General features: G+C 46.0%; 2 protein-coding genes across 3 annotated transcripts; both read left to right on the top strand.

Annotated features, from left to right (window-relative positions):
- The first annotated feature begins 614 nt into the window (after positions 1 to 614).
- On the top strand, positions 615 to 9,337 carry LOC308571282 (somatotropin). Its single transcript, XM_081166897.1, has 5 exons — positions 615 to 780; positions 3,994 to 4,160; positions 4,559 to 4,675; positions 7,299 to 7,460; positions 8,926 to 9,337. The coding sequence occupies exons 1-5, from the start codon at positions 723 to 725 to the stop codon at positions 9,124 to 9,126; spliced, it is 705 nt and encodes a 234-aa protein (XP_081023023.1). The 5' UTR covers positions 615 to 722; the 3' UTR covers positions 9,127 to 9,337.
- A 1,733-nt stretch (positions 9,338 to 11,070) lies between these two features.
- RDM1 (RAD52 motif containing 1) lies at positions 11,071 to 22,538 on the top strand. 2 transcript variants are annotated; one of them, XM_081166832.1, is made up of 7 exons: positions 11,071 to 11,221; positions 12,764 to 12,943; positions 14,682 to 14,804; positions 17,283 to 17,454; positions 18,946 to 19,035; positions 20,495 to 20,583; positions 22,183 to 22,522. In XM_081166832.1, the coding sequence occupies exons 1-7, from the start codon at positions 11,138 to 11,140 to the stop codon at positions 22,237 to 22,239; spliced, it is 795 nt and encodes a 264-aa protein (XP_081022958.1). In that variant the 5' UTR covers positions 11,071 to 11,137; the 3' UTR covers positions 22,240 to 22,522. The 2 variants fall into 2 exon arrangements, with proteins under 2 accessions (XP_081022958.1, XP_081022957.1); XM_081166831.1 differs by lacking the exon at positions 11,071 to 11,221 and adding an exon at positions 12,180 to 12,618 and having other exon boundaries at positions 22,183 to 22,538.
- Positions 22,539 to 23,704: the final 1,166 nt, after the last annotated feature.

The raw sequence follows: 23,704 nt of genomic DNA, 5'->3' as shown, positions 1-23,704 counted from the left end.
TAAAAAGGTAAAAGGTAAAGGGACCCCTGACCATTAGGTCCAGTCATGACTGACTCTGGGGTTGCGGTGCTCATCTCACTTTACTGGCCGAGGGAGCCGGCGTACAGCTTCCGGGTCATGTGGCCAGCATGACTAAGCCGCTTCTGGCGAACCAGAGCAGCGCATGGAAATGCCATTTACCTTCCCGCCAGAGCGGTACCTATTTATCTACTTGCACTTTGACGTGCTTTCGAACTGCTAGGTTGGCAGGAGCAGGGACCGAGCAACGGGAGCTCACCCCGTCACGGGGATTCGAACCGCCGACCTTCAGATCGGCAAGTCCTAGGCTCTGTGGGTTAACCCACAGCGCCACCGGCGTCCCCAACAACCAGGTACAAACAGTCAAATCCAACATTCACCTTGGCCGGAGGTCTCTAGCAAGGAAGATGGTGGAATTTTTGCTGGGCATTGTAACACCCCACCACCTGATCGCAAGCCTATTTTGGCGGTGTACCAACAGCCTATGTGGACACAGCTGAGATCAGGTTGTCCTAACTCATCTGCCCAGGTGTTGATGATGCAGGTCAACACCCTTGTTGTTGCCAACTGACATGGATAGCCTCTACATATATGCATCTGCATGTGCTGGTTAGCAAACGCAAGCATGGATTTACGCATCCGATCAATAAACATTATATGCTTGGCATATAAGTATGGCTCAGGTGGGGCATTAAGTAGTACTGATGAGAGGAAAACTGCCTTCAAACACCTCAGTGATTTGCCAGCGGGACATGGATTCAGGTATGCTTTGCATGTTAAGAAGAGGGAGGTTGCCATATTTCTGAACGAAAGAGATTCTGCGTCCTTTATAACAGCAAGTTCGGCAGAAATCCAATGGGTGCAGATTTCCTCATGGGGATAATGTTCACCTGTTACATTTTGGCTGGTTGGGCAGCTGCTAAAGTTATGGAAATCTCTGTGCATCAGAAAGGTGGCAATCCAAGTTAAGATGATATCTGGGAATTAGCTGCTGCTTTGATGGATGTCGTTCTCTGTGCTAATATTAAGCAAATTCATAACTTTGGGTTTTGTGACACCAGGAGCAAAATGAGATCCAGCAATCTTGGAGGGCAGGGCAGGGGAGTCGGTCATGCAAATAGGTACAACTGTCAGGTAAGTTCAAGAAGAAGAATTCAACATGCTTAACAAGCTAAGTGATGAAACATGGACTGTACGTGGGTGACATGCTTTGGAAGTCTAAATCTTCCCCACTCCAGCTATCAGCCCAGTGGCTCCTGTGCCCAATTTGACAAGCTTGGGGTGGAGGGGAAGAAAACTGCTGCCATTCAAACTGCTGCTAAGCCTGCAAACCATCTTAACCCTGAGATTAAGAGCCTCCTGTTCCACCAGTTGAGCTACGCTTACTCCCAAGTAGTGAATTTGGAGACTTCTGTCAGAAATAAAAACAAGGACAGGGATTGCCACAATTCATGCATTTTCCTGAGATCAGTAACAGAAGTCACGAAATACGAGCAGTACTTAAAAAAAAATTTTTTTTTACGGTAAGAACATCACATAACTGTGTTATTTTCTGCACTGTTGCTGGTGTTTTTCTTCCATTGAAATGCACTGAAATTAATTATGTAATTAACGATATAAATAATTGTGTTCATATTGAAGGAGTCATTGCTTTGTTTTTGTTTTATTATGTATTTTGTGTTCTCACTGTGTTGTATTTTTATGTGGTGAACCAACCTGTGATCTTCAGATGAAGGGCAAATTTTACAAATTTGAATGATGATGATGATTTAGGTTTTAGCAGAAGTCAAACTGTAGCACAATTGAAACAGTACTGACAAAGAGGAATACAGGACAGGATTGAAATCTTGGCCTCCTTACATCCCGAGAAACTACACACAGAATTGCAATCATGCTGTTCCTAATGAATTGGCTGTAATGCTATGTTGTGTGTTTGTGTGTGTATTCAACACAACTGCCTGCATGTTGAATTTCTCTTCAAAGGCATGGCTATGAGCTCCTGCACTTCACAGTTTACCACTTTGTTGTTGTTGTTGTTTAGTCATTTAGTCGTGTCCGACTCTTCGTGACCCCATGGACCAGAGCACGCCAGGCACTCCTGTCTTCCACTGCCTCCCGCAGTTTGGTCAAACTCATGCTGGTAGCTTTGAGAACACTGTCCAACCATCTCGTCCTCTGTCATCCCCTTCTCCTTGTGCCCTCCTTCTTTCCCAACATCAGGGTTTTTTCCAGGGAGTCTTCTCTTCTCGTGAGGTGGCCAAAGTATTGGAGTCTCAGCTTCAGGATCTGTCCTTCCAGTTAGCACTCATTGAGCTGATTTCCTTAAGAATGGATAGGTTTTATCTTCTTGCAGTCCATGGTACACCACTGCAAAAAAGAACTCACCTCATCTTGAAAAGTGATAGTAAGGGCACCTCAAGAGTCAGGCAATGATTCTGAAGGGAAGATTGGGGCGTGCTTGGGAAACATCCACCCCCTGCTGTCTGCATGCACCAATGACTGCTTCCATTTTGCTCTCGTTTTCCCCATTCGTTTTGCTCCACACCAAACGTCAGACAAGGTGCAGGCTTGTTTTAAATGCCAGCTCCCCAGCAGAGAGGCAGACTACTTGCACCGTGTACATTGCAGCTGCTTACTTGAGTCCCCAACATTTCTAGCTAAAAGATCTCTTGCAGAAGGTCTCAGAAAGGTGACTAACAATTCAGTGCAGGTGGGCTGTTAAGACCATAGGTCTGACCAGGTATAAGGTATTTGTCTTTCCCAGCAAATCTTGCTTCTAGTTTAGAGCCCAAATACCGGGGTGAGGGTGCCAGAAGGTGGCTGCCTAGATTTGCCTTTCTAATCTATTTGAAGAAATAATAGAAAAGGTGAGTTGGAATACAACCTCCAACCCGTCTGCCTATGCCAGCAGCAAGAACTGGCAAGAATTATTTTGCCAAACCGGCCCCATCCCAAAGGAGGATAACTATCTCACCTGGGCATATGTTGAACAGTCAATAACTGCTTTAAATGCCATGGCTTCCTCTGGAAGAACGCTGGGAGGGCTCACACTTTACTAAATGTATATTTCTCCCAAAAAGACGGTTGTGCGGTTCAGAGGCAACTCTCAGTGGTATAACCAGGTAACAGAAAACAGTCCGGGTTTAGCAAAGTTTAGTTTAATTCGCTCAAAAAGAAGCTATGACCTTGTAAAGTCACTGTAAAAGTAAAGTGACCCCTGACTATTAGGTCCAGTTGTGACCGACTCTGGGGTTGCGGCACTCATCTCGCTTTATTGGCCGAGGGAGCCAGCGTACAGCTTCCGGGTCATGTGGCCAGCATGACTAAGCCGCTTCTGACGAACCAGAGCAGAACACGGAAACGCTGTTTACCTTCCCGCTGTAGCGGTACCTATTTATCTACTTGCACTTTGACGTGCTTTCAACTGCTAGGTTGGCAGGAGCAGAGACCGAGCAACAGGAGCTCACCCCATTGCGGGGATTCGAACCACCGACCTTCTGATCGGCAAGTCCTAGGCTCTGTGGTTTAACCCACAGCGCCGCCCGCATCCCTAAGGTCATTGTAGAAGAAGTGAAATCTGAGCTCTATAGCAGCTCGAATTTTGTAACCTTTAACTTTGCTCACTTGAAAAGGCGATGTAACTCTCCAGACGTCATTGAACTCCAGCACCCATCATCCTTGATTGCTGGCAACATGGGCTGGGGCTGGTGAGAGTTGGAGTCATATCACATCTTGAGAGCCACAGATTCCCCATCGCTGTTTTTACAGGTTGATTATAAGGCTTTTCAGAGATGAACAGAGATCTACCTAGACTGGAGCTCGGCTTTAGCAGAATATATCAAATTGCAAGATTTGCACAAAGCATGGATTTAAAGGAGCTGCTTAGGTGTTGCGTTGCTTCTTTCAATTATGTTGCACGCATTGCAAAGGACTCTCCTTTGATCTGAGAATCTCAGCCTCCATCTTCTTTTGCAGCTTCCAGACCTTCTTCTCTGTTTGTCATTGCACTGACTATCTTGGCCCTGCAATGGCCGAAGGGAACAACGGCCTTTCCCACAATGCCCCTCTCCAGCCTGTTTGCCAACGCAGTTATAAGGGCACAGCATCTTCACCTGCTTGCAGCTGACACCTTCAAGGAGTTTGTGAGTAATAGGACTCAGCTATACAGCTGCAAATAAAACGTTTTGAACGTGTTGGATAGTGCAATATACAAATGTGACAGTAGGTGGCGACAGTGAGCTATGCCAAATTCTGTGTCTTTTTCAAAACGTTTTTTAAAAAAGCATTTTCACTGCGTTTTTTTATATGTGTGTAGATTCCACCATAGTGTACTATTCAGAAATGCATCCATTTGGTCTCTATATCATCATTCCTTCTGAACAAGGGCGGCTGGGTGCCACTCAGGCATAATTATAACCTGGCTTGGCAGCCCCTTATCCAGCCTCTACTTCACCTTTGCTCCTGGCTAAACAGTGGATGGAGGAAGCAACCCTCGTAGCATTTTGTGGCTTTTGTTTTTTGTTTGTTTGTTTGTTTACAGGAACGTTCCTACATCTCAGAAGCCCAGCGGTACTCCAACAAAAACTCTCAGTCTTCGTACTGTTATTCCGAAACCATCCCTGCGCCCACAGGGAAGGACGATGCGCAGCAAAGAACAGTAGGTTGCCTCCCTTGTTGCCTTATTTTATGGAATTAGCAAAACAACAACAAATCTATGGTTACGTGAAACATACTCAATAAACACACAAGACGTAACCGGCTGCACTTTTGAATAAATAAGGTATGCTATTCATTGTATCAAATTGTAGATTTCAACGAAAAAAGCAGAAGACCCAGTGGGTCAGTTCATTCTATAGTCCGTTCATGCCTAAGGTCCATACATGTCAGTGGCGTAGCGTGGGTTGTCAGCACCCGGGGCAAGGCAAGTAATTTGCGCCCCCTAACCCGTGGATTTGCGCCCCCTAACCCGTGGATTTGCGCCCCCTAACCCTAACCCCCAGATGTTGCGCCCGGTGCGGCCGGCCCCCCCCTTGCACCCCCCACGCTACGCCACTGATACATGTATAAGTGTCTATTCCACCTGTCTGTTCATAGAGTCCAATAATCCACATGAAGGGTTGTTACAGTTCCACCGAATCCTTTCACAGAGTCTAAAATTAATTTAAATAAATCCATCCTGGTTTGAAATGCAGAATACTTGGGAGTAGGAACAAAACCTAGACCTAGATTTAATACTCGAGATTCCTCTGGTTTTTAAAGTTTTATCAGACAAGTTAACCACTAAAGTGGTATCTCGATGTTCAGGAATTATTTCCTCCGATAAGATGCGCCATTTGGAAAAAAGACTGGTATGTTTGACCAGATCTAAGTTCTCTGTCTTCATCTGATCCGTCTTGTGTGTTTATTGATTATTTTATGGAATGGCTGCATCAAGGTGCAAAATCTGGAATTTCCGTGTTTTGTGTGTTTAGCTTCCCATTGTCCCACTTGGCGAACAGTGAGGCAGCTCCCAACTTCTGCAACAATACTTTACAATCCCATTTTCTCTCCAGCTGCCATCTGAACATAACTTGTCCCAAACAACGTACAGTAACTATTCCATCACTGAGGAAGGAATGTTCCCAGCCATTCGTGCCCATTGAGAGAATGCCCTCCGCCAGCTTTATAAGCAGCATCTGGCATTCACTACTCTTTAGCAAGTTATCAAGGGCACTTCCTGACAACCTCGTTCCGGAGCAATCTTATTTGTTTGCAGAGAACCTAGATGCCTACTGTTTAAGGAGCATCCATTCTGATTTGTTTGAGGGTAGGTTAGATGATGTTGCATCAAGGCAAGCCTTATTCCACCCTTTCCAGTGTTTTCCCCTTCACTTTCCTTCCTGCAGAAAAAAATCAGATTCAGAAGCAGTTTTGTTGTGCAGACCAACTACTAAATTAGCCAGTATGCAATTGAATCCCACTCGAGCAAATGGCTCCAGGTATACTTCAATTAAATGTAAGGGTTTCCTGGAATAGGGCTGGGAAAGTCCTCTGCCCAAGTCCTTAAGAGGTACCTTTGGGTCATGGGGTTAAGCTAGACATGGCATTTGGGAGATCTTCTTCTTCTTCGAGGAGAGTATTAGTAGCAGTGCAAGGAAAGAAATCTGATTGGAACTAAGATTTTGAGGGTGTTTGACATCTGGGAGTTTGACACCACAGGTTTCCCCACCCTTGCTGTACATCTTCTGGAGGTGGTGCCCTTATTTAGGTTGACGTTTGGTGCTCAAGGACGGAAAAAGTATAATAATTAGTATACCATTATCTAGGGATGTTGGTGGCGCTGTGGGTTAAACCACAGAGCCTAGGACTTGCCTATCAGAAGGTCGGCGGTTCGAATCCCTGCAATGGGGTGAGCTCCCGTTCCTCGGTCCCTGCTCCTGCCCACCTAGCAGTTCAAAAGCACGTCAAAGTGCAAGTAGATAAATAGGTACCGCTCCGGTAGGAAGGTAAACGGCGTTTCCGTGCACTGCTCTGGTTCGCCAGAAGCGGCTTAGTCATGCTGGCCACATGACCCGGAAGATGTACGCCGACTCCCTCGGCCAATAAAGCAAGATGAGCGCCGCAACCCCAGAGTCGGTCACGACTGGACCTAATGGTCAGGGGTCACTTAACCTATTAGTAGCAGTGCAAGGAAAGAAATCTGATTGGAACTAAGATTTTGAGGGTGTTTGACATCTGGGAGTTTGACATCACAGGTTTCCCCACCCCTGCTGTACATCTTCTGGAGGTGGTGCCCTTATTTAGGTTGACGTTTGATGCTCAAGAACAGGAAAAGTATAATAATTACTACACCGTTATCTACCTTGTTATTGGGTTGGATGGAGAGGGCTGTAAGTACAAAGAGGCACACATTGAACCCAGGGCACAGCATTCCCTCTCAAACCATTTCCTTGATCTGACCCAACATTTGTTGCTCTAATGGAAACACAGGGGCTCCAAACCGCATCAGTTTCATCCACCAATGTGATCAGTGGTCAAGGATGGGAGCTGTCGTCAAGAAGGCCATAGATTCCCCACCCCTGATGTACAGGTTCAGGTTTGGGCGAGTCCTCCAGGGAACGAATCCCAAGGTTGTGGGGCCACCACAACAACGTTTTGCTTTGCTTGTGCAAAGCTGGTATGGCACAGAGATGAGGTACTTAAGAGAGTGTCTTCAGTCTTGAAGGCCATGATGGGAGGGAAATGAGTGGCTCATTATGGTTCTTTTTAACACTGGCCTCTTTGTTTATTTTCCCTTCAAGGACATGGAGCTGCTCAGGTTTTCGCTGACTCTCATTCAGTCCTGGCTAGGTCCTGTACGGTTCCTAAGCAGGGTCTTCACTAATAGTCTGGTCTTTGGGACTTCGGACAGAGTGTATGAAAAACTCCAAGACTTGGAAGAAGGCATTCAGACTCTTATGAGGGTAAGCCATCTGTTCCCAAGGGGCAAAGGGGCAAGCAGCTGCCTTTGAGTGAAGCTACAGTTCTGATCACCCTACTAACCACGACGACTGTGTGCTAACTCCCAATACTGGAGACAATATGCCTCTGAACTCCAGTTGCTGAAGAATGCAAGTTGTGCTCATGTGAGCTTCTCTTTTGGCCTCACCCAACAAGGCATTTGGGACGCGGGTGGCGATGTGGGTTAAACCTCAGAGCCTAGGACTTGCCGATCAGAAGGTTGGCGGTTCGAATCCCCGCGACGGGGTGAGCTCCCATTGCTCGGTCCCTGCTCCTGCCAACCTAGCAGTTCGAAAGCACCTCAAAGTGCAAGTAGATAAATAGGTACTGCTCCGGCGGGAAGGTAAATGGCATTTCCATGCGCTGCTCTGGTTTGCCAGAAGTGGCTTAGCCATGCTGGCCACATGACCCGGAAGCTGTACGCCGGCTCCCTCGGCCTTTAAAGCGAGATGAGCGCCGCAACCCCAGAGTTGGCCACGACTAGACCTAACAGTCAGGGGTCCCTTTACCTTTACTAACAAGGCATTTAAAGCTCTCAACTTGCAATTAAGCCACATTTGGGGGAAAGCCGGAAACAGTAACTGCTGCTGAGTCCCGCATTGCTGTTGCTGCATCTCAACCCATCCATTGCAGAACTGCCTTTGCAAGGCCTCTTACTCAATTTTGCAGCCAGGCTGAGAAGTACCTATAGCAGGCTTCCTCAACCTCAGCCCTCCATATGTCTTGAGACTACAATTCCCAGCATCCCTTACCATTGGTCCTGCTAGCTAGGGATGATGGGAGTTGTAGGCCAAAAGCATCTGGAGGGCCGAGGTTGAGGAAGCCTGACCTAGAGATAGGCTTCAAATGCTTGCCAATAGACACCTTCCACCTGTCTTCTCCCATTCCAGGGGCTGCATGCAAGCCTCTGCCCACCTACTACACAGGGCAGCGGTTGTTGTAATTAGTCATGAAGCAAATGGTGGGAAATTTTCAAAATCTCCCAAGTTTGGGATTTGGGGCCATGTTTCCTAATAATAATAATTTATTTATACCCCGCACATCTGGCTGGGTTTCCCCAGCGCCTCTGGGCGGCTCCCAACAGAATATTAAAAGCACCATTAAACATCAAACATTAAAAACTTCCCTAAACAGAGCTGCCTTCAGATGTCTTCCAAAAGACAAATAGTTGTTTATTTCCTTGATATCTGATAAGAGGGTGTTCCACAGGGCGGGCGCCACCACTGAGAAGGCCCTCTGCCTGGTTCCCTGTAGCTTCACTTCTCGCAGCGTGGGAACCGGCAAAAGGTCCTTGGAGCTGGACCTCAGTGTCCGGGCTGAACAATGGGAGTGGAGACGCTCCTTCAGGTATTCTAGGCCGAGGTCATTTAGGGCTTTAAAGGTCCATCGTAGTACCTTTCACATTTGCAAGAGTGTATTTTCCCACAGGAGCTGGAGGACGGGAGCTCACGGGGCGCCCAGCTGCTTAGACCTACCTACGACAAATTTGACGTCAACCTCCGGAGCGAAGACGCTCTGCTGAAAAACTACGGCCTTCTGTCCTGCTTCAAGAAGGACCTGCACAAGGTGGAGACCTACCTGAAAGTGATGAAGTGCCGGCGCTTCGGGGAACTTAACTGCACCATCTGAGGGCAGAAGAGATCTACCTCTCCCTTCGGTCCCATTTCCCAAAGCCTGAAGTTAGTGCGCTGCCGATACCTCTGCTGTGACCTCGTGTGTGCGTGTGAGGAAACCCTGAGTCAAGTCAAGAGCAAAATGTCGTGCATTCTGTAGCTCTGAGGCTTGCAAGGACCCTCTGCGCTTCTTTGTACTTGTAACAATAAATGCAGTTTTGCCTCTAGCTCCATTCAGACATTGTTATTTGTATTGGATCAACTCAGATAGGCCTTTGCGAGCGAGGGGGCCTCTTTACCCTTGCCCCCATCAGGTTTATTTCCAACTGTGAAGGCCTGAAAGTGGGGGAGACTCTTCTAAGCATGCTCAATTGAACCTCCCCTACAGTCAAGAACCTTGTGTTAAGTGGGTTCTCGATTGTGCGTGGTCTAAGGGTCTGTCCTTAGAAGCCCCCTTTCACCTTTCTTTTTTAAATTTTTAAAATAAATTTTATTAGGATTTTCCACACAACAACACAAAAAATATCGAAAAATAACAATACACGACACACAAAAACCAACATTCAAAAAACAAAAAACAAATCCATATCCTACAAGTTAATAATATAAACACTAAAAAAAACAAACATTGGCTTTCACCAGTCCCACAGCACCTCCTTTATCTCTCATTGTGTCTTCCTGTTTTCCTAATCATCTCTATCCTAACATCTAGATATAAATCCCTCTTTCTTATCCTTTCACTTCACAAGGTTATTCCAGACTCAGACAGATTTCTGTCCTTGAACCTTGACTTTTAAGGTATTCATTTAGGCACTCCCATTCTTTTTTTACTTCACTTTTTGGTTTTTGTCTTATTATGTCCGTCAATTTGGCTATTTCTAAGTATTCTGAAAGCTTACATAACCACTCTCCCCTAGTGGGTAACTGATTCCCTTTCCAGTACTTAGCCACCAGGATTCTTGCTGCAGACGTTGCGTATAAGAAAAATTTAGTTTTGTCTTTTGGAATATCATCATTTAAAATTCCTTTCATGAAAGTTGCATGAAGGTCTGAAGCAAGGGTGACTCTCAGCTTATGCTGGGTTGACGTTCTAGAGAAAGTGCCTAAAACCAAAATTATGTATAGTCAAAGCATGCTGAGTTCAGTGGCAAGTGAGACCAGTGGCGTAGCGTGGGTTGTCAGCACCCGGGGCAAGGCAAGTAATTTGCGCCCCCTAACCCGTGGATTTGCGCCCCCTAACCCTAACCCCCAGATGTTGCGCCCGGTGTGGCCGGCCCCCCCTGCACCCCCCACGCTACGCCACTGAGTGAGACTGCCAAAGGTTTATTTCCAGGACGTCCAACCCATTTTTATTTTTTTGCCAAGCAAATAAAGCTGAATGTGCACAAGTTTAATGCACATAAATTGCAAATAACCCATACAGTGTTTGTGCCTATGGAGCTTACTTCATTTTAAAAATTATAATAAAGGAAATCCCTGTGCTTCATTTCTGGATAAAGTTCTTGCCACCTTCTGATTTGGAAGCCCTTTCCTTCCCCCTTTATCCCTGACCAGATGCAACAAAACATGTCTTTCCTGCACTGGTCTTTCCTGTAAACCTCCAACAGTTTGACCAAAGGACTACTCCTCTGTTGTCTCCCGAGACAGATGGATGCCAATCTAGCCCTGATTGGTTATGATTCTAGGCTCATCCAAACTTCCATTTGCCCTCCACCTTTCCCCTGGGGAAAACCTGATCTTTAGCGCTAAATCGAACCAAACATCAGCTGGGTTTCCTTCGGATTGACATTTCTTCCGATTTTAATTTCGTGGCTGATATCACAGCCTTAATTTACTGGAGGCTTTTTTGTGCTCCAGAGATGAGGTTTGGTGATGAACTTCGACGCAGGGGGCGAGGGCAGAGGGAGTCCCGGGAAGTCACCGGAGCCCTCCGTCTGCAAACACGTGGACTAGAGGGCCGCCCCCAGGAGGGAGTGGGGCTTTTGTTTTTTTGGCTGCAAATCCGCTTCATGCTCTGCAGCTGATCCATGGCAGAAATAGTGGAGTTCCGCGTCCCGGATGGAAACGGACGGACCCTGCTCATTTTGGGATTGGAGACAGACGCGTCAGAGGCAAGATCGCAGAATTGTAGAGGGGAACCCCGAGGGTCATCTAGTCCAACCCCCTGCAAGGCAGCAATAGTTTTCTATTTCCCTGGATTTGCCCTGTATTTGGGTGGGTTATTCAGGTATTCGGGTGGGAAACCTTCGGGGCCCGACATGCATGCATGCTTTCAGGGGCGAGAGAGGGTTTCTTTGCAGACCTCTTCAGACGTTCGGGGCTGCTCGCGAACGCGTGTCGGGACGCACTGTGTCCGCTTGCCCGGGGCTAAGAACTGCACTCGCTTTGGCTCTGCTTTAAAAAAAATGAAATGAAAAAATAGCGTTTATGCTGCGGGGGACCTGGCACACAAATTTATTGGAATCGTTTGAAAGCGGACTGAATTTGCAAAGGCTCGCGCGAGGAGCTATCGCTCCTGTCCCGCCTCCGCTGGATCCGTGTACGGATGAACGTCGGGATGGGCAGCAGATGCGGGACTGGCTAACCTCCGCCTGGGCCGGAACTCTTCGAGCGGGGCTGGGGAGCCCGGGGGACCTTTCGCCGTTGGCGCACTGTTGTTGGACTACAACTCCCATCATCCCTGACTACCGGCTGTGCTGGCTGCGGCTGGCGGAAGTTGTAGTCCAATAAGATCAGGAGGCCCTCTGATTCCTTGTCCCTGATTGGAAGCAGCTTTTGAATCGGTCTTCGCGCTTTGGAGTAACGACCGGTTCCTGGCTTTCTAAAACGGATCAGAAACACCTTTGCTTATTCCAGCATTTTATAGATATTTATCCTAGGACGATATACGATGCAGTTTAGGAATCAAAACAACGATAAAATGTGCAATAAGCCAGTTAAAGGCAATCAACCATTAGCACAACACACAACTCAAATAAACAATTAAAACAGTCAAGTGAAAACAACCGGTTTGAAAATAGATTGCCCTCTCAATGCTGTTTCTCGGTACATAGCATTAAAAATGCCCCAAGAAATAAAAAATGGATTAGCCTGATACTTGATAGAAAGGGGGGTGCCTTAAGGAAGCAGCTTCACAATGAAGTTGCAATCTCAGCTGTTGGTGCTCTGAGAGGAGCAGCTGTGGGAAATCTTAGTGCCTGGACAAGTTGATAGGGGTGAAAGTGGTCTTTAGGGTGCCCCATCCCAAGCTGTGAAAGACTATAAACATAGCTGTCAACTTTTCCCTTTTCTTGCGAGGAATCATATTTGGAATAAGAGAATTTCCCTTAAAAAGGGGGAAAAGTTGACAGCTATGACTATAAAGGTCAAAAGCAGCATCTTGAATTGGACAAAATATCAAGAGGTTGAATGCTATCACCTGAGGACTGCACCGAGACAAAGGATTGTAGCATGTTATATGGGCACAGCCCCTATTATTTTCAATGGAGTTTGCTCAGGAGATGTTCTGGTAGGTTGTGCCCCATGGATCTACCTTTTACTTTGCCGTAGCACCCAGAATCTTATGCTGCAGAGACCTCATGCTATGCTATGCTATGCTAGTAGATTTTCTAGCTTTGCCTTTTCCAATGGAATTTTTCCCCCTTCCCTTCCAGCATGCTCTGTATTTAACCTTCTCTGCATTTGGTCCGCTCTATTCCGTGAGGGTTCACCAAAATGCTCCAGTCGCTGGGCCTGGCTATTACGCCCTTGTGAAGTTCTACTCTGCGAGAGATGCCAGCAAGGCACAATCTGCTTGTAACCAGCGGCCCCTGTTTCAGAAATCCCCTTTGAAGGTATATTATCATCGCAGAATCTTAAGACTGTGTCTATGTTACAGGTGTATTCTCTGCAGAATAGTCTGTGTGCGCTTATGAGTAAATTCTAATGCAACGAGGTAGTTTTCCCCTGGGGTTAGAAACAGGATGTAGAAGGTGCCATGACTGGAATTTCTGACATCTTTTATTTTACCAAAAGCAGCCACAAAGCTTCTCCAACTGCTGCATAACACTCTGGCCCTGTGCCCCCATCCCAATTCAAGTGGGGACTCACACAGCTGCTTTTTTGGTGGGGGTGTAAAATAAAAACATGTTGCACGTTTTAATCACAGAGGCTTCACATCATGTATAGTTTGACTGTAAATCAATAGCGCTCAGCACGGCTCAGCACCCCCCACCTCACACATTATAGTAGGTACAGTGATACCTCGGGTTACATACGCTTCAGGTTACAGACTCCACTAACCCAGAAATAGTACCTCGGGTTAAGAGCTTTGCTTCAGGATGAGAAGAGAAATCGTGCTCCGGCGGCGCGGCGGCAGCAGGAGGCCCCATTAGCTAAAGTGGTGCTTCATGTTAAGTACGGACCTCTGGAACGAATTAAGTACTTAACCCGAGGTACAACTGTACTGTCCATTTTGGGTTCTTGCAGTTTCTCATCCCCCCCCCCCCCATTGTTAAGTACAGTTCTCCACATTTTCTCATCAGTTTGCAAATTCAGTCTTTGTGAAAATTAGCGTTGGTATTTTAGTGCGAACTCTCCTAATATACACATTTTCTAAAAAAAGTAAAGTAAAGGACTCCTGGATGGTTAAGTCCAGTCAAAGGCGACTATGGGGTTGCTTTCAGGCCAAGGGAGCCAGCGTTTGTCCACAGACAGCATGGCTAAACCACTTCTGGCACAACAGAACACCGTGATGGAAATCAGAGTGCACGGAAACGCCATTTACAAGATTGTAAAACCATTGTAAGGCTTTGCTTTGTGTTAAAAAAAACCAAAGCGAATGGGAGAATGTTCTGAAATAACAACAACAATTATTATTATTATTATTATTATTATTATTATTATTATTATTATTATTATTTTATTTGTACCCCACCCATTTGGCTGGGCTTCCCCAGACACTCTGGGCGGCTTCCAAAAAAATATTAAAATACTGTAATACATCAAACATTAAAAGCTTCCCTAAACAGGACTGCCTTCAGATGTCTTCTAAAAGTCTAGTAGTTGTTGTTCTCTTTGACATCTGGTGGGAGGGTGTTCCACAGGGCGGGTGCCACTACCGAGAAGGCCCTCTGCCTGGTTCCCTGTAACTTGGCTTCTTGCAGTAAGGGAACCGCCAGAAGGCCTCGGTGCTGAACCTCAGTGTCCGTTCAGAACGATGGGGGTGGAGACGCTCCTTCAGGTATACTGGGCCAAGGCCATTTAGGGCTTTAAAGGTCAGCACCAACAATTTGAATTGTGCTCGGAAATGTACTGGGAGCCAATGTAGGTCTTTCAAGACCGATGTTATATGGTCTCGGCGGCCACTCCCAGTCACCAGTCTAGCTGCCGCTTTCTGGCTTAGTTGTAGTTTCCAGGTCACCTTCAAAGGTAGTCCCAGGTAGAGCGCATTGCAGTAGTCCAATGGCTCTTGATGCAAATAGTTGAAATGCCATCGCTTCTTGTCTTCACCTGTGGAAGAAAAGATGATGATGTTGATGCGTTGTTATCACCTGGGACTTCTTTTTCTTCCCCCACCCCTTCCATGCCCAGGTTTGTCTCTGTACCAGACAGCGGCCCTTTTCACAGCAAAGCTTGGGTCTGAGCAGCTACAGATGCCGGGAATTAGCCAATCACTTCCTTGGTTTCAACAGCTGGTCCAGTCATATCATCACGGTAAGGATGGCCTGCTATTTGCACTTAGGTTTCTTGTTTTCACTCCCACTTTCATATGAGATGCTAAGTCTGCTAAGTGTCACAGCTTCCCTCTAAGGCAGGCTTCCTCAAACTCGGCCCTCCAGATGTTTTGAGACTACAGTTCCCATCATCCCTGACCACTGGTCCTCCTAGCTAGGGATCATGGGAGTTGTAGGCCCCAAACATCTGGAGGGCCGAGTTTGAGGAAGCTTTCTCTAAGGCAGTGGTGGCCAAACTTGGCCTTCCAGCTGTTTTGGGACTACAACTTCCATCATCCCTAGCTAACAGGACCAGGGGTCAGGGATGATGGGGATTGTAGTCCCAAAACCGCTGGAGGGCCAAGTTTGGCCACCACTGCTCTAAGGGTCAGACCAAGTCTGACAGTCGTCGGCCGCTTAGATAAACAGTCACGTGGGGGGTTGCTACCTATGTGTCAGGCGGCAGACAATGCAACCCCCATGGCAGGTTGCCAGAAATGGATAAGACAAGGAAGAGTTCTTACCAACTATTTTTTAATCAATATTCAGAGAGAGAGGCTTGGAAATAGTCTCTTGGAATAATGGCGTTGCCCCGTGTAAGTCTCCACCCCCCCTCATGTGTCATAGCTACGGGTGCTGAAAAGGGCCATCTGCCTTTGAGCTCTTTGCTCTTCTACTTTCAATGCTCGCCTGGTTCTGGGTGAGGGTGTGTGTGTCTGGAATGCTTTCTAAAGACACTGTGTCCGTCAGCTGTCACCGCTCTGGTGCTGCTGCTACTTCCTCCTCCTCCTCTCCCATTATTTCCCAGCTTTCCCCCTCATCTACCTCTCAGCTGTGATCTCCCTTTGTTGTAATTCCAAACTGTCTTCTTCTCTGAAAAATAAATCAGGCTGGGGTGGTGGTCTCCACCATTCCTGTTCTACCCAGTCCCTGACATCCTGAGAGGCGGCGAACAAATTACAGTGGTACCTCGGGTTACATACGCTTCAGGTTACATACGCTTCAGGTTACAGACTCTGCTAACCCAAAAATAGTGCTTCAGGTTAAGAACTTTGCTTCTGGATGAGAACAGAAATCGTGCAGCGGCAGCAGGAGGCCCCATTAGTTAAAGTGGTGCTTCAGGTTAAGAAAGGTTTCAGGTTAAAAACGGACCTCCAGAACGAATTAAGTACTTAACCCGAGGTACCACTGTATATCTTATTTTTAAAAAATGGCTGTCCATTGTAAGCTTTATAGGACGTGCTCGAAGTGGGATGGGGTGGGTTGGCACTATTATTATTATTATTATTACATGTATTCATCACTCAAAATGGCTTACATTTTTTTTAAAAAGCATACAGGTACAAAAGGTTAAAACAACATTTTTTTTTTACTAAAAATTCTCATTTTGCAATAGTATAAATAGGGACAAATCTTACCCAGCCCCACTTAAAAAAGATGAAGATCACAACAGGCTAGGGTATCATCATACCATATGATCCTAATTAAAAAGCAAAAGCCTGGCATTTTAAAGTTGAGAATGATGCTTCTATCCCAATTTTCAAGCAGACCAGTCCTCCCTCTCTTCTCTTCAGGGAGATGTAAACAGTCTCGTCTCACCACCTCAATTTCTTCCACTTCAGGCATCTTTTTTCAGGGTCCACAAATCTCAGCTGCTGTTAGTGGCCAGCCATTTTTGATGTTGTCACCAGTTGCTAATTGCTCCCCTCTCCTGGGTCTTCTAGCATGTTCAGGGTGGAGTGCTGAGAGGTCAACCTCTCATTTTGCAGTGAGCTGGGAGAGATGTTCAGGTGCAGTGAAAATCTCTCTCGACTTGTGAAAGTCTCCAAAACTCAGTGTTAACTTGTGAGAACAACTCTCCCCTTCCTCTGGGCCCTAGAGGATGATGGGGACCACCCTACCAATTACCTTCACTGCTTTTGACCACCACCCCAAACCTTGGTCAAGAAGAGAGGGAGATACTGTGAAAAATAAATACAGTCATACCTCATGTTACTTTTGCTTCATGTTACGTTCTTTCAGGTTACGTCCTGCGGCAACCTGGAATTACCAGAAAGGGTTACTTTTGGGTTTCGCCGCTCGCACATGCGCAGAAGCGTAAAATGATGTCATGCGCAGAAGCGCCGAATCGCAACTCGCATGTGCGCAGACGCACCACTGCAGGTTGCGCTCTTTTCATGTTGCGAACAGGCCTCTGGAATGGATCCTGTTCGCAGCCAGAGGTACCACTGTGAAAGCATTATGTAAAAAGAAGAAGATAAACTGGAACTCTGATTGTGCCAGAGGACTTGGAAGAGAAATAACTTATTTTGTGGTTGCCATAAAAATATTACTGGTTGCTGGTGGCAACCTGGCAACTGCATTTTTTGAGTCCTGGCATGCAGAAAGATTCCCTGGAATTATGAAGGGACAGGGGAGCAACTTTTGGGGTAGCTAAAAGCAGCTGGACCTTTGCTAACACAGTTTCTGTTGGGAGCAGCTCCAGAACATATCTGGTTTTGAAGACGAGGAGAATGACGTGGAAGAAGTGAGGACATCGCCCAGGAGCAGGAATGCCAAATATTTGTGTATCCAAGAATTAACCTTCCCCCGATATGGGATCCGCACCAGAGGGATTGGTCTGGCTGAGCTTAATGTAGATCCCAGCCAAGGTAATATGGGGCAGGGTGGGAAGACAGAATGAAACAAGAAGTATAAAAGTGTTGTTATTAATTATGTGGTCAGTAAGAACATTGATAAGGGTGGCGCTGTGGGTTAAACCACAGAGCCTAGGACTTGCCGATTGGAAGGTCGGCAGTTCGAATCCCCACGACGGGGTGAGCTCCCGTTGCTCGGTCCCTGCTCCACCAACCTAGCAGTTCGAAAGCATGTCAAAGTGCAAGTAGATAAATAGGTACCACTCCGGTGGGAAGGTAAACGGTGTTTCTGTGCACTGCTCTGGTTCGCCAGAAACGGCTTAGTCATGCTGGCCACATGACCCGGAAGCTGTACGCCGGCTCCCTCGGCCAATAAAGTGAGATGAGGGCCGCAACCCCAGAGTCAGTCACGACTGGACCTAATGGTCAGGGGTCCCTTTACCTTTAAGAATATTGATCAGGAAGAGGGTTATTGCTTGAGCCTAAAGAACCAGGATCCTGGACAATAGGTTTGGCTGAAGATGGCGACTGCCCCGTAGTCTCTTTGCTGTACTCTGCAGCACAAAAGACAGCAGTGGAGACAAGATTTCACTGGACTGCTTGGGTTGTTCAGATTTTTGGTTTGTAAAGTACGTAAGAAATCACAGGGCAAACCAAAAAATCACTGCAAAGGTACAGGATTTTGCAATTGTGGCAAAAATGACTTCTTTTTTAGGATCTCGAGAGAAAGAAGACAGACAAGATAACTTTTGGGCACAATGCCAGAAATTCATTGCTTATACTAAGATGTTGTTTAGAACCAACGGAGACCTAAGAGTTTACAATGTATTAATATTTTGGGAAGTCAAATGATGGAAGAAATCGTGGACATTCCTTATTATGACAAATATCTAGTCAAATCTGGAAATGTGTAGTCATAGTTTTCTCCCCTCCTTTCTTTTTAGTAGGAACGTATAAAAAATATCCTTATGCAGTGGTGCCTCGCAAGACGAAATTAATTCGTTCTGCGAGTTTTTTCGCCTTGCGAATTTTTCGTCTTGCGAAGCACGGTTTCCCATAGGAATGCATTGATGCCCTGGGTATTAACGGTTTTAAGAAAAAGGAAACAAACTTGCAAGACGTTTTCGTCTTGCGAAGCAAGCCCATAGGGAAATTCGTCTTGCGAAGCAACTCAAAAAACGAAAAACTCTTTTGTCTTGCGAGTTTTTCGTCTTGCGAGGTACCACTGTATTTATATTATAACTATAATGACCATCTGGAGTTTCATTGTGCGTTTTGTTATGATTAAAGATACTCCTTTGTAATATTACAGATTTAATTATTTTCTTTGATATCACAGACATCTGGAATAATATTAAAGTGTATTAGTGTTTCAGGTCCAACATTATAAGGACAGTCAAACTGCTACGGCTTAAAGCATTGATTAGTTCAGAGGCTGACAGCAACTGGCTGGCAGACAGATGTATCGTGAAACAATCTGGTCTTCTGCTGGCTTCTGTCTTTCAGAGTTTCTCCTGGCCGCGAACAACATCCAGAAGCTTGCCGTGCATCGAGCCCTCTCAGATGCATTTCAGAAGATTCTCATTATAGTTCTAGGCAAGGCTCTTTATTTTTGTTTATTTTTTCATATATACTTTCTGTTTGCTCTTTCTTGGGGCACACATTTGTCTCCCTGGAAATGGATTCCCTTGGGAGGTTGTGGGCTCCTTCCTTGGAGGTTTATAAGCAGAGGTTGGGGAGGGGAACGGTCCACCCAATCTGGTGGAACGCTCTGTCTCAAGAGACTAGGGCCCTGTGGGACTTGACATCTTTCCGTAGGGCCTGCAAGGTAGAGCTATTCCACCAGGCCTTTGGCCGAGGCACAGTCTGATCCCCTCCTTTGGTAATCCGCACAGAACTCTAGCCCAATGGTTGCCATCAATTTGACTTTGAATTTATTTTAGAACGAATTGATTTTAGAACGTTGTGTTACTTTTATTGTTGTTAGCCGCTCTGAGCCCGGCTTCGGCTGAGGAGGGCGGGATATAAATAAAATATTATTATTATTATTACTATTATTATTATGTTTGATCTACCTGAGATTCCTGCATTGCAGGGGGTTGGGTTAAATGACCCCCAGAGCCCCTTCCTGCTCTACAATACGATGTCTCTATGAAATATCAAATCATACTTTTACCATATTTTTCGTTCTATAGGATGCACCTTTTCCCCTCCAAAAATTAAGGGGAAATGTGTGTGCGTCCTATAGAGCGAATGCAGGCTGCACTGCTAAGCCCAAAGCCAGAATAGGGAGATGGAGCACTGCGGAGCGCTCTGTCTCGCTGTTCTAGCTTGGGGATGGCTGCGCGCACAGCCTCTCCAGGGCAGCGGGTGCTGCGCTCCAAAGGCTTCAGGGATCTTTGAGGCTGGCGGTGGGGGAAAGCAGCGCTTCCCCCCACCGCCAGCCCCACAAGCTCGGGTGAATGTACCTTGAACGCACCTTGTTTTAGAGGGGGAGAACAAGGGAAAAAAAATTCCCTGTTCTCCCCCTCCTATGGTCTGGTGCGTCCTATGGAGCGAAAAATACGGTAATTCTGAAATCCTATGTTAATCCTACAGGAGGAATTCAGCATAGCACTAAGGAGACAAGTATTTCTGTTTGCCTGATGGAATGAGATCCTCTCTCCAGTGTGTGGTTCTGGGGGTTCCACCACCACCCAGAGCCAATTTCAGGGAGTGGGCTGGAAGACGAGGAGGGGAAGCTCTGTTGGGCTAGCAGAAGTCCTCTCACAGGCTTCTGCTAGTGGGTCTGTCCAGTTCAGGCTTCCTCAACCTCGGCCCTCCAGATGTTTTGAGGCTACAATTCCCATCATCCCTGACCACTGGTCCTGCTAGCTAGGGATCATGGGAGTTGTAGGCCAAAAACATCTGGAGGGCTGAGGTTGAGGAAGCCTGGTCTAGTTGAATCTGGTCCTGTATCAAAAAAACCCCTAAATAAATGTCAAGTACGTCAGGAAATAATACAGAAAGCTTTTTCCTTGTTTTATCTTGTTCACATTTGCTTGACTGTTTTCAGAGAATGGGAAGGTAGCTGTGGAGTACAGCTGTCCCCAGGAAGACCACATTGACCTTTTAACAGAAGAGGAACTCAAAGGTCTCATCCAGGTATGCTGGAACACTATCTAATGTACAGCGTCGGATTGCTTTGATCTGTTAAACTCAGTTTTTGGGCACCTTAGCTTCATAGGAGAGAGTGATCAGAGAAAATATGGCTTCTCTGTTGTTAGAAAGTTGAGAAAATCCGCTGAGGATGAACTGCTTGTCAGGTTCGCTTAGGAACCCAGATGGCTGGCTTTGCAGAAGAGTAAACCACAGAGCCTAGGACTTGCCGATCAGAAGGTCGGTGGTTCGAATCCCTGCGACGGGGTGAGCTCCCGTTCCTCGGTCCCTGCTCCTGCCAACGTAGCAGTTCCAAAGCACTTCAAAGTGCAAGTAGATAAATAGGTATTGCTCCGGCGGGAAGGTAAGCGGCGTTTCCCTGCGCTGCTCTGGTTCGCCAGAAGCGGCTTGGTCTTGCTGGCCACATGACCCGGAAGCTGTACGCCGGCTCCCTTGGCCAATAAAGCAAGATGAGCGCTGCAACCCCAGAGTCGTCCACAACTGGACCTAATGGTCAGGGGTCCCTTTACCTTTTTATCCCCTATCATGCTCAGATTCACAGTGGTTTTCAACTGGGGAGAGCTCTTCTCGTCTAATCCGTCAAAGCAATTTCTGTTTATTTTATTTTTTTAGGGATTCTGCAGCCCTGTCAGAACGAGCTCCTTTTTAGTTGCATGTGGGGCAGGGTGAAAGCAGAATGAAAGCAAGGGAAAGGTGACTGGCGTATTTCAAAAACAAATTCCTGATTGCTCAGGCCCACATGTAAGCTTGCCCCCCCCCCCAAAAAAAAATCACCCACTGTGGGGAGGGAAGGATCATGGGTGTACAGCAGCAGGCACAGATATTGAAAATACCGTTTCAGAAGCTTCAGCCTGCGTACCCAGCATACATTTAAAATACATGAGTTCCTCCCAGTTTTATTTTTTTTAAAAAAGGGAAGAGTAATTCATTAAGGGTCCTAGCAATTGTAGCTGTATGAGGGGCGTACAGTTCTTGAGGGGAAATAATGTGCTTTCAATGTATGCTGTGTACACAGCCCCAATCTGTGAAATGTAAGTTTTAATGTATTTTTATTAAAGATTTTCTTGATTTACAAAGCTATTTGCAATGTCTCTCTCTCGTATTTTTTTCCTCCATATAATTTATTTTATTTTTTACAAATCGGTTTCATTTGTTGAGACATAGGGGGAAAGAGGTGGAGGGGAGGGAAGATGAGTGGGGTTGGGTGGTGATGTTTCCATATATGTGGGGTTTGGTGTCAGCGTTGCTTGTGCAGGTTCTTTGCTGTTCGCTTGTGTTCCTTTGGTGGTGAGAGAGGTTGGGGTTGGCCTGGGGTGTGGCTGTTCATTGGTGGTTGGCTGTGGTGGTCTTTGTTTTCGTGTGTGAGTGGGGTGGGTGGGTGTTCTGGATCAGGTTAGCCATATTGATTTGTATGCTGTTGGTGGATTTTTGTCGTCGTCTTGTTGGGCTGTGTCAGTTTCAGTTTATTGGTTACCGTAATTTTTCTAGTAAGGCTGTTTCCCATGCTATTTGGTACCACTGGTCCACTGTGAAATGTAAGTGATCCAGATTGCGCAGATAACAAACGCTTCCTTCTCTTCCCAGGTGACTGAATTATCACTCTCACAGTTAAGTCCTGTAGAGGAAGAGGAGATCTCTTGATTTTAGCATGCATTGAAAATAGCACCTGGTGCCCACAGAGTAATGCCTTTAAAGGAGGGTATTTTACACCTGTTGAGTCCTCTCTGCTTTGAAAGGGCAACTGCTGCATCTGAAGCTCGTGATATTATTGGAAGTCCCATTTTGTTGTTTGCCGTTGTTGCAGATGATGATTTCCATAAATTGACACCTGCCTATCAAACGATTGCGTATAATTGCCTATTTATTTTTAGCGAAGTGGGGTGATTCCATTCTCACCAATTTAGTCTCTTTTTTTCTAATAAATTGGTTCCTGAAAAAAATGATCTGTTATGTTTCTTTCATTCAAAGGTGAGAATTTGTCCTCAGTACAGTGGTACCTCGGGTTACATTCGCTTCAGGTTACATACGCTTCAGGTTACAGACTCCGCTAACCCAGAAATAGTGCTTCAGGTTAAGAACTTTGCTTCAGGACGAGAACAGAAATCGTGCTCCGGCGGCGCGGCAGCAGCAGGAGGCCCCATTAGCTAAAGTGGTGCTTCAGGTTAAGAACAGTTTCAGGTTAAGTACAGACCTCTGGAACGAATTAAGTACTTAACCCGAGGTACCACTGTATAGCAAATACGAGCCTGGGATTAGGAATTGCCTGATAACTGTTGCCAGTCAGAGTAAGAACTACAGTGCTACACGGGTCAATGGTTGGACTCAGTGTAATGGAGTTTAATTTGCTCCTATATCCATCCATCCATCTTGGCTGTCTCTTAGCGCAGGGCCAGCTCATTGGGGCCAATCCTGCCACCGCCTACAATGAACCACTATTGGCAGGATTGGCAGCGATATCAGAAGATACGTTCTCTGATTATTATTATTATTATATATATATATATATTAATTCTCTTGCTAATTATACTGTTAAATATGCATTTTATATTTGACTTCCTTTAGCAGTGTTTAAGATAAAACAAATTTTGGTTCACTTTGCTGCGTTAAATGTGCATTCTGTAGTGGACCTCCTTAGAAATGTTTTATTTTGAAATATTTACGATAATATTTTAGTCTTGTGTTAATTATGTTGCTTCGAATGTATACTTTACCCCCCACCCAAAAAACCGAGCCTTTCCCGCATACTAGCCCAGTTGTAAATGACATTGTGTAAACAGTTTTTTTGTTTTGCTTTTAATGTAAATTCTTTGTGTTTCCCCTGGTTCTACTGTTCACTAAGTTCCAGTGAAATATTTCAGCGTTATACATGGATAAAGAGATTGGCCTATTGTCAAGGGCTGGGAGAGGTTAACCAGCAAGGCCATCTAGCCAGATTCCTCAGTTGTAAGACATCACCACCCAACATCAACCCTGTCATCCAGATCACTGTGTGTCATATTCGACATTTAGGGATATCACATCAAGCACCAAACATCTCAAGAACATGAAGGCATTGGCTATGAATTTGGACCTCCATGGTTGCCATGGCTATGAGAATTCTAGGGTG

The sequence above is a fragment of the Podarcis bocagei genome (assembly GCF_964188305.1).
Source record: "Podarcis bocagei genome assembly, chromosome: 13".
Lineage (NCBI taxonomy): Eukaryota > Metazoa > Chordata > Lepidosauria > Squamata > Lacertidae > Podarcis > Podarcis bocagei.
This window is presented reverse-complemented; position numbering and strand designations above follow the sequence as displayed.

Bases quoted from the DNA above. Each gene is read 5' to 3' on its own strand.
- LOC308571282 (XM_081166897.1), top strand. From the start codon at position 723: ATGAGAGGAAAACTGCCTTCAAACACCTCAGTGATTTGCCAGCGGGAC. The intron at 781-3,993 runs GTATGCTTTGCA...CTTCTTTTGCAG, and splicing joins CCAGCGGGACATGGATTCAG to CTTCCAGACCTTCTTCTCTG. The intron at 4,676-7,298 runs GTAGGTTGCCTC...TTTCCCTTCAAG, and splicing joins ACGATGCGCAGCAAAGAACA to GACATGGAGCTGCTCAGGTT.
- RDM1 (XM_081166831.1), top strand. From the start codon at position 12,463: ATGACTATAAAGGTCAAAAGCAGCATCTTGAATTGGACAAAATATCAA. The intron at 17,455-18,945 runs GTAATATGGGGC...TCTGTCTTTCAG, and splicing joins TAATGTAGATCCCAGCCAAG to AGTTTCTCCTGGCCGCGAAC. The intron at 20,584-22,182 runs GTATGCTGGAAC...TTCTCTTCCCAG, and splicing joins AACTCAAAGGTCTCATCCAG to GTGACTGAATTATCACTCTC.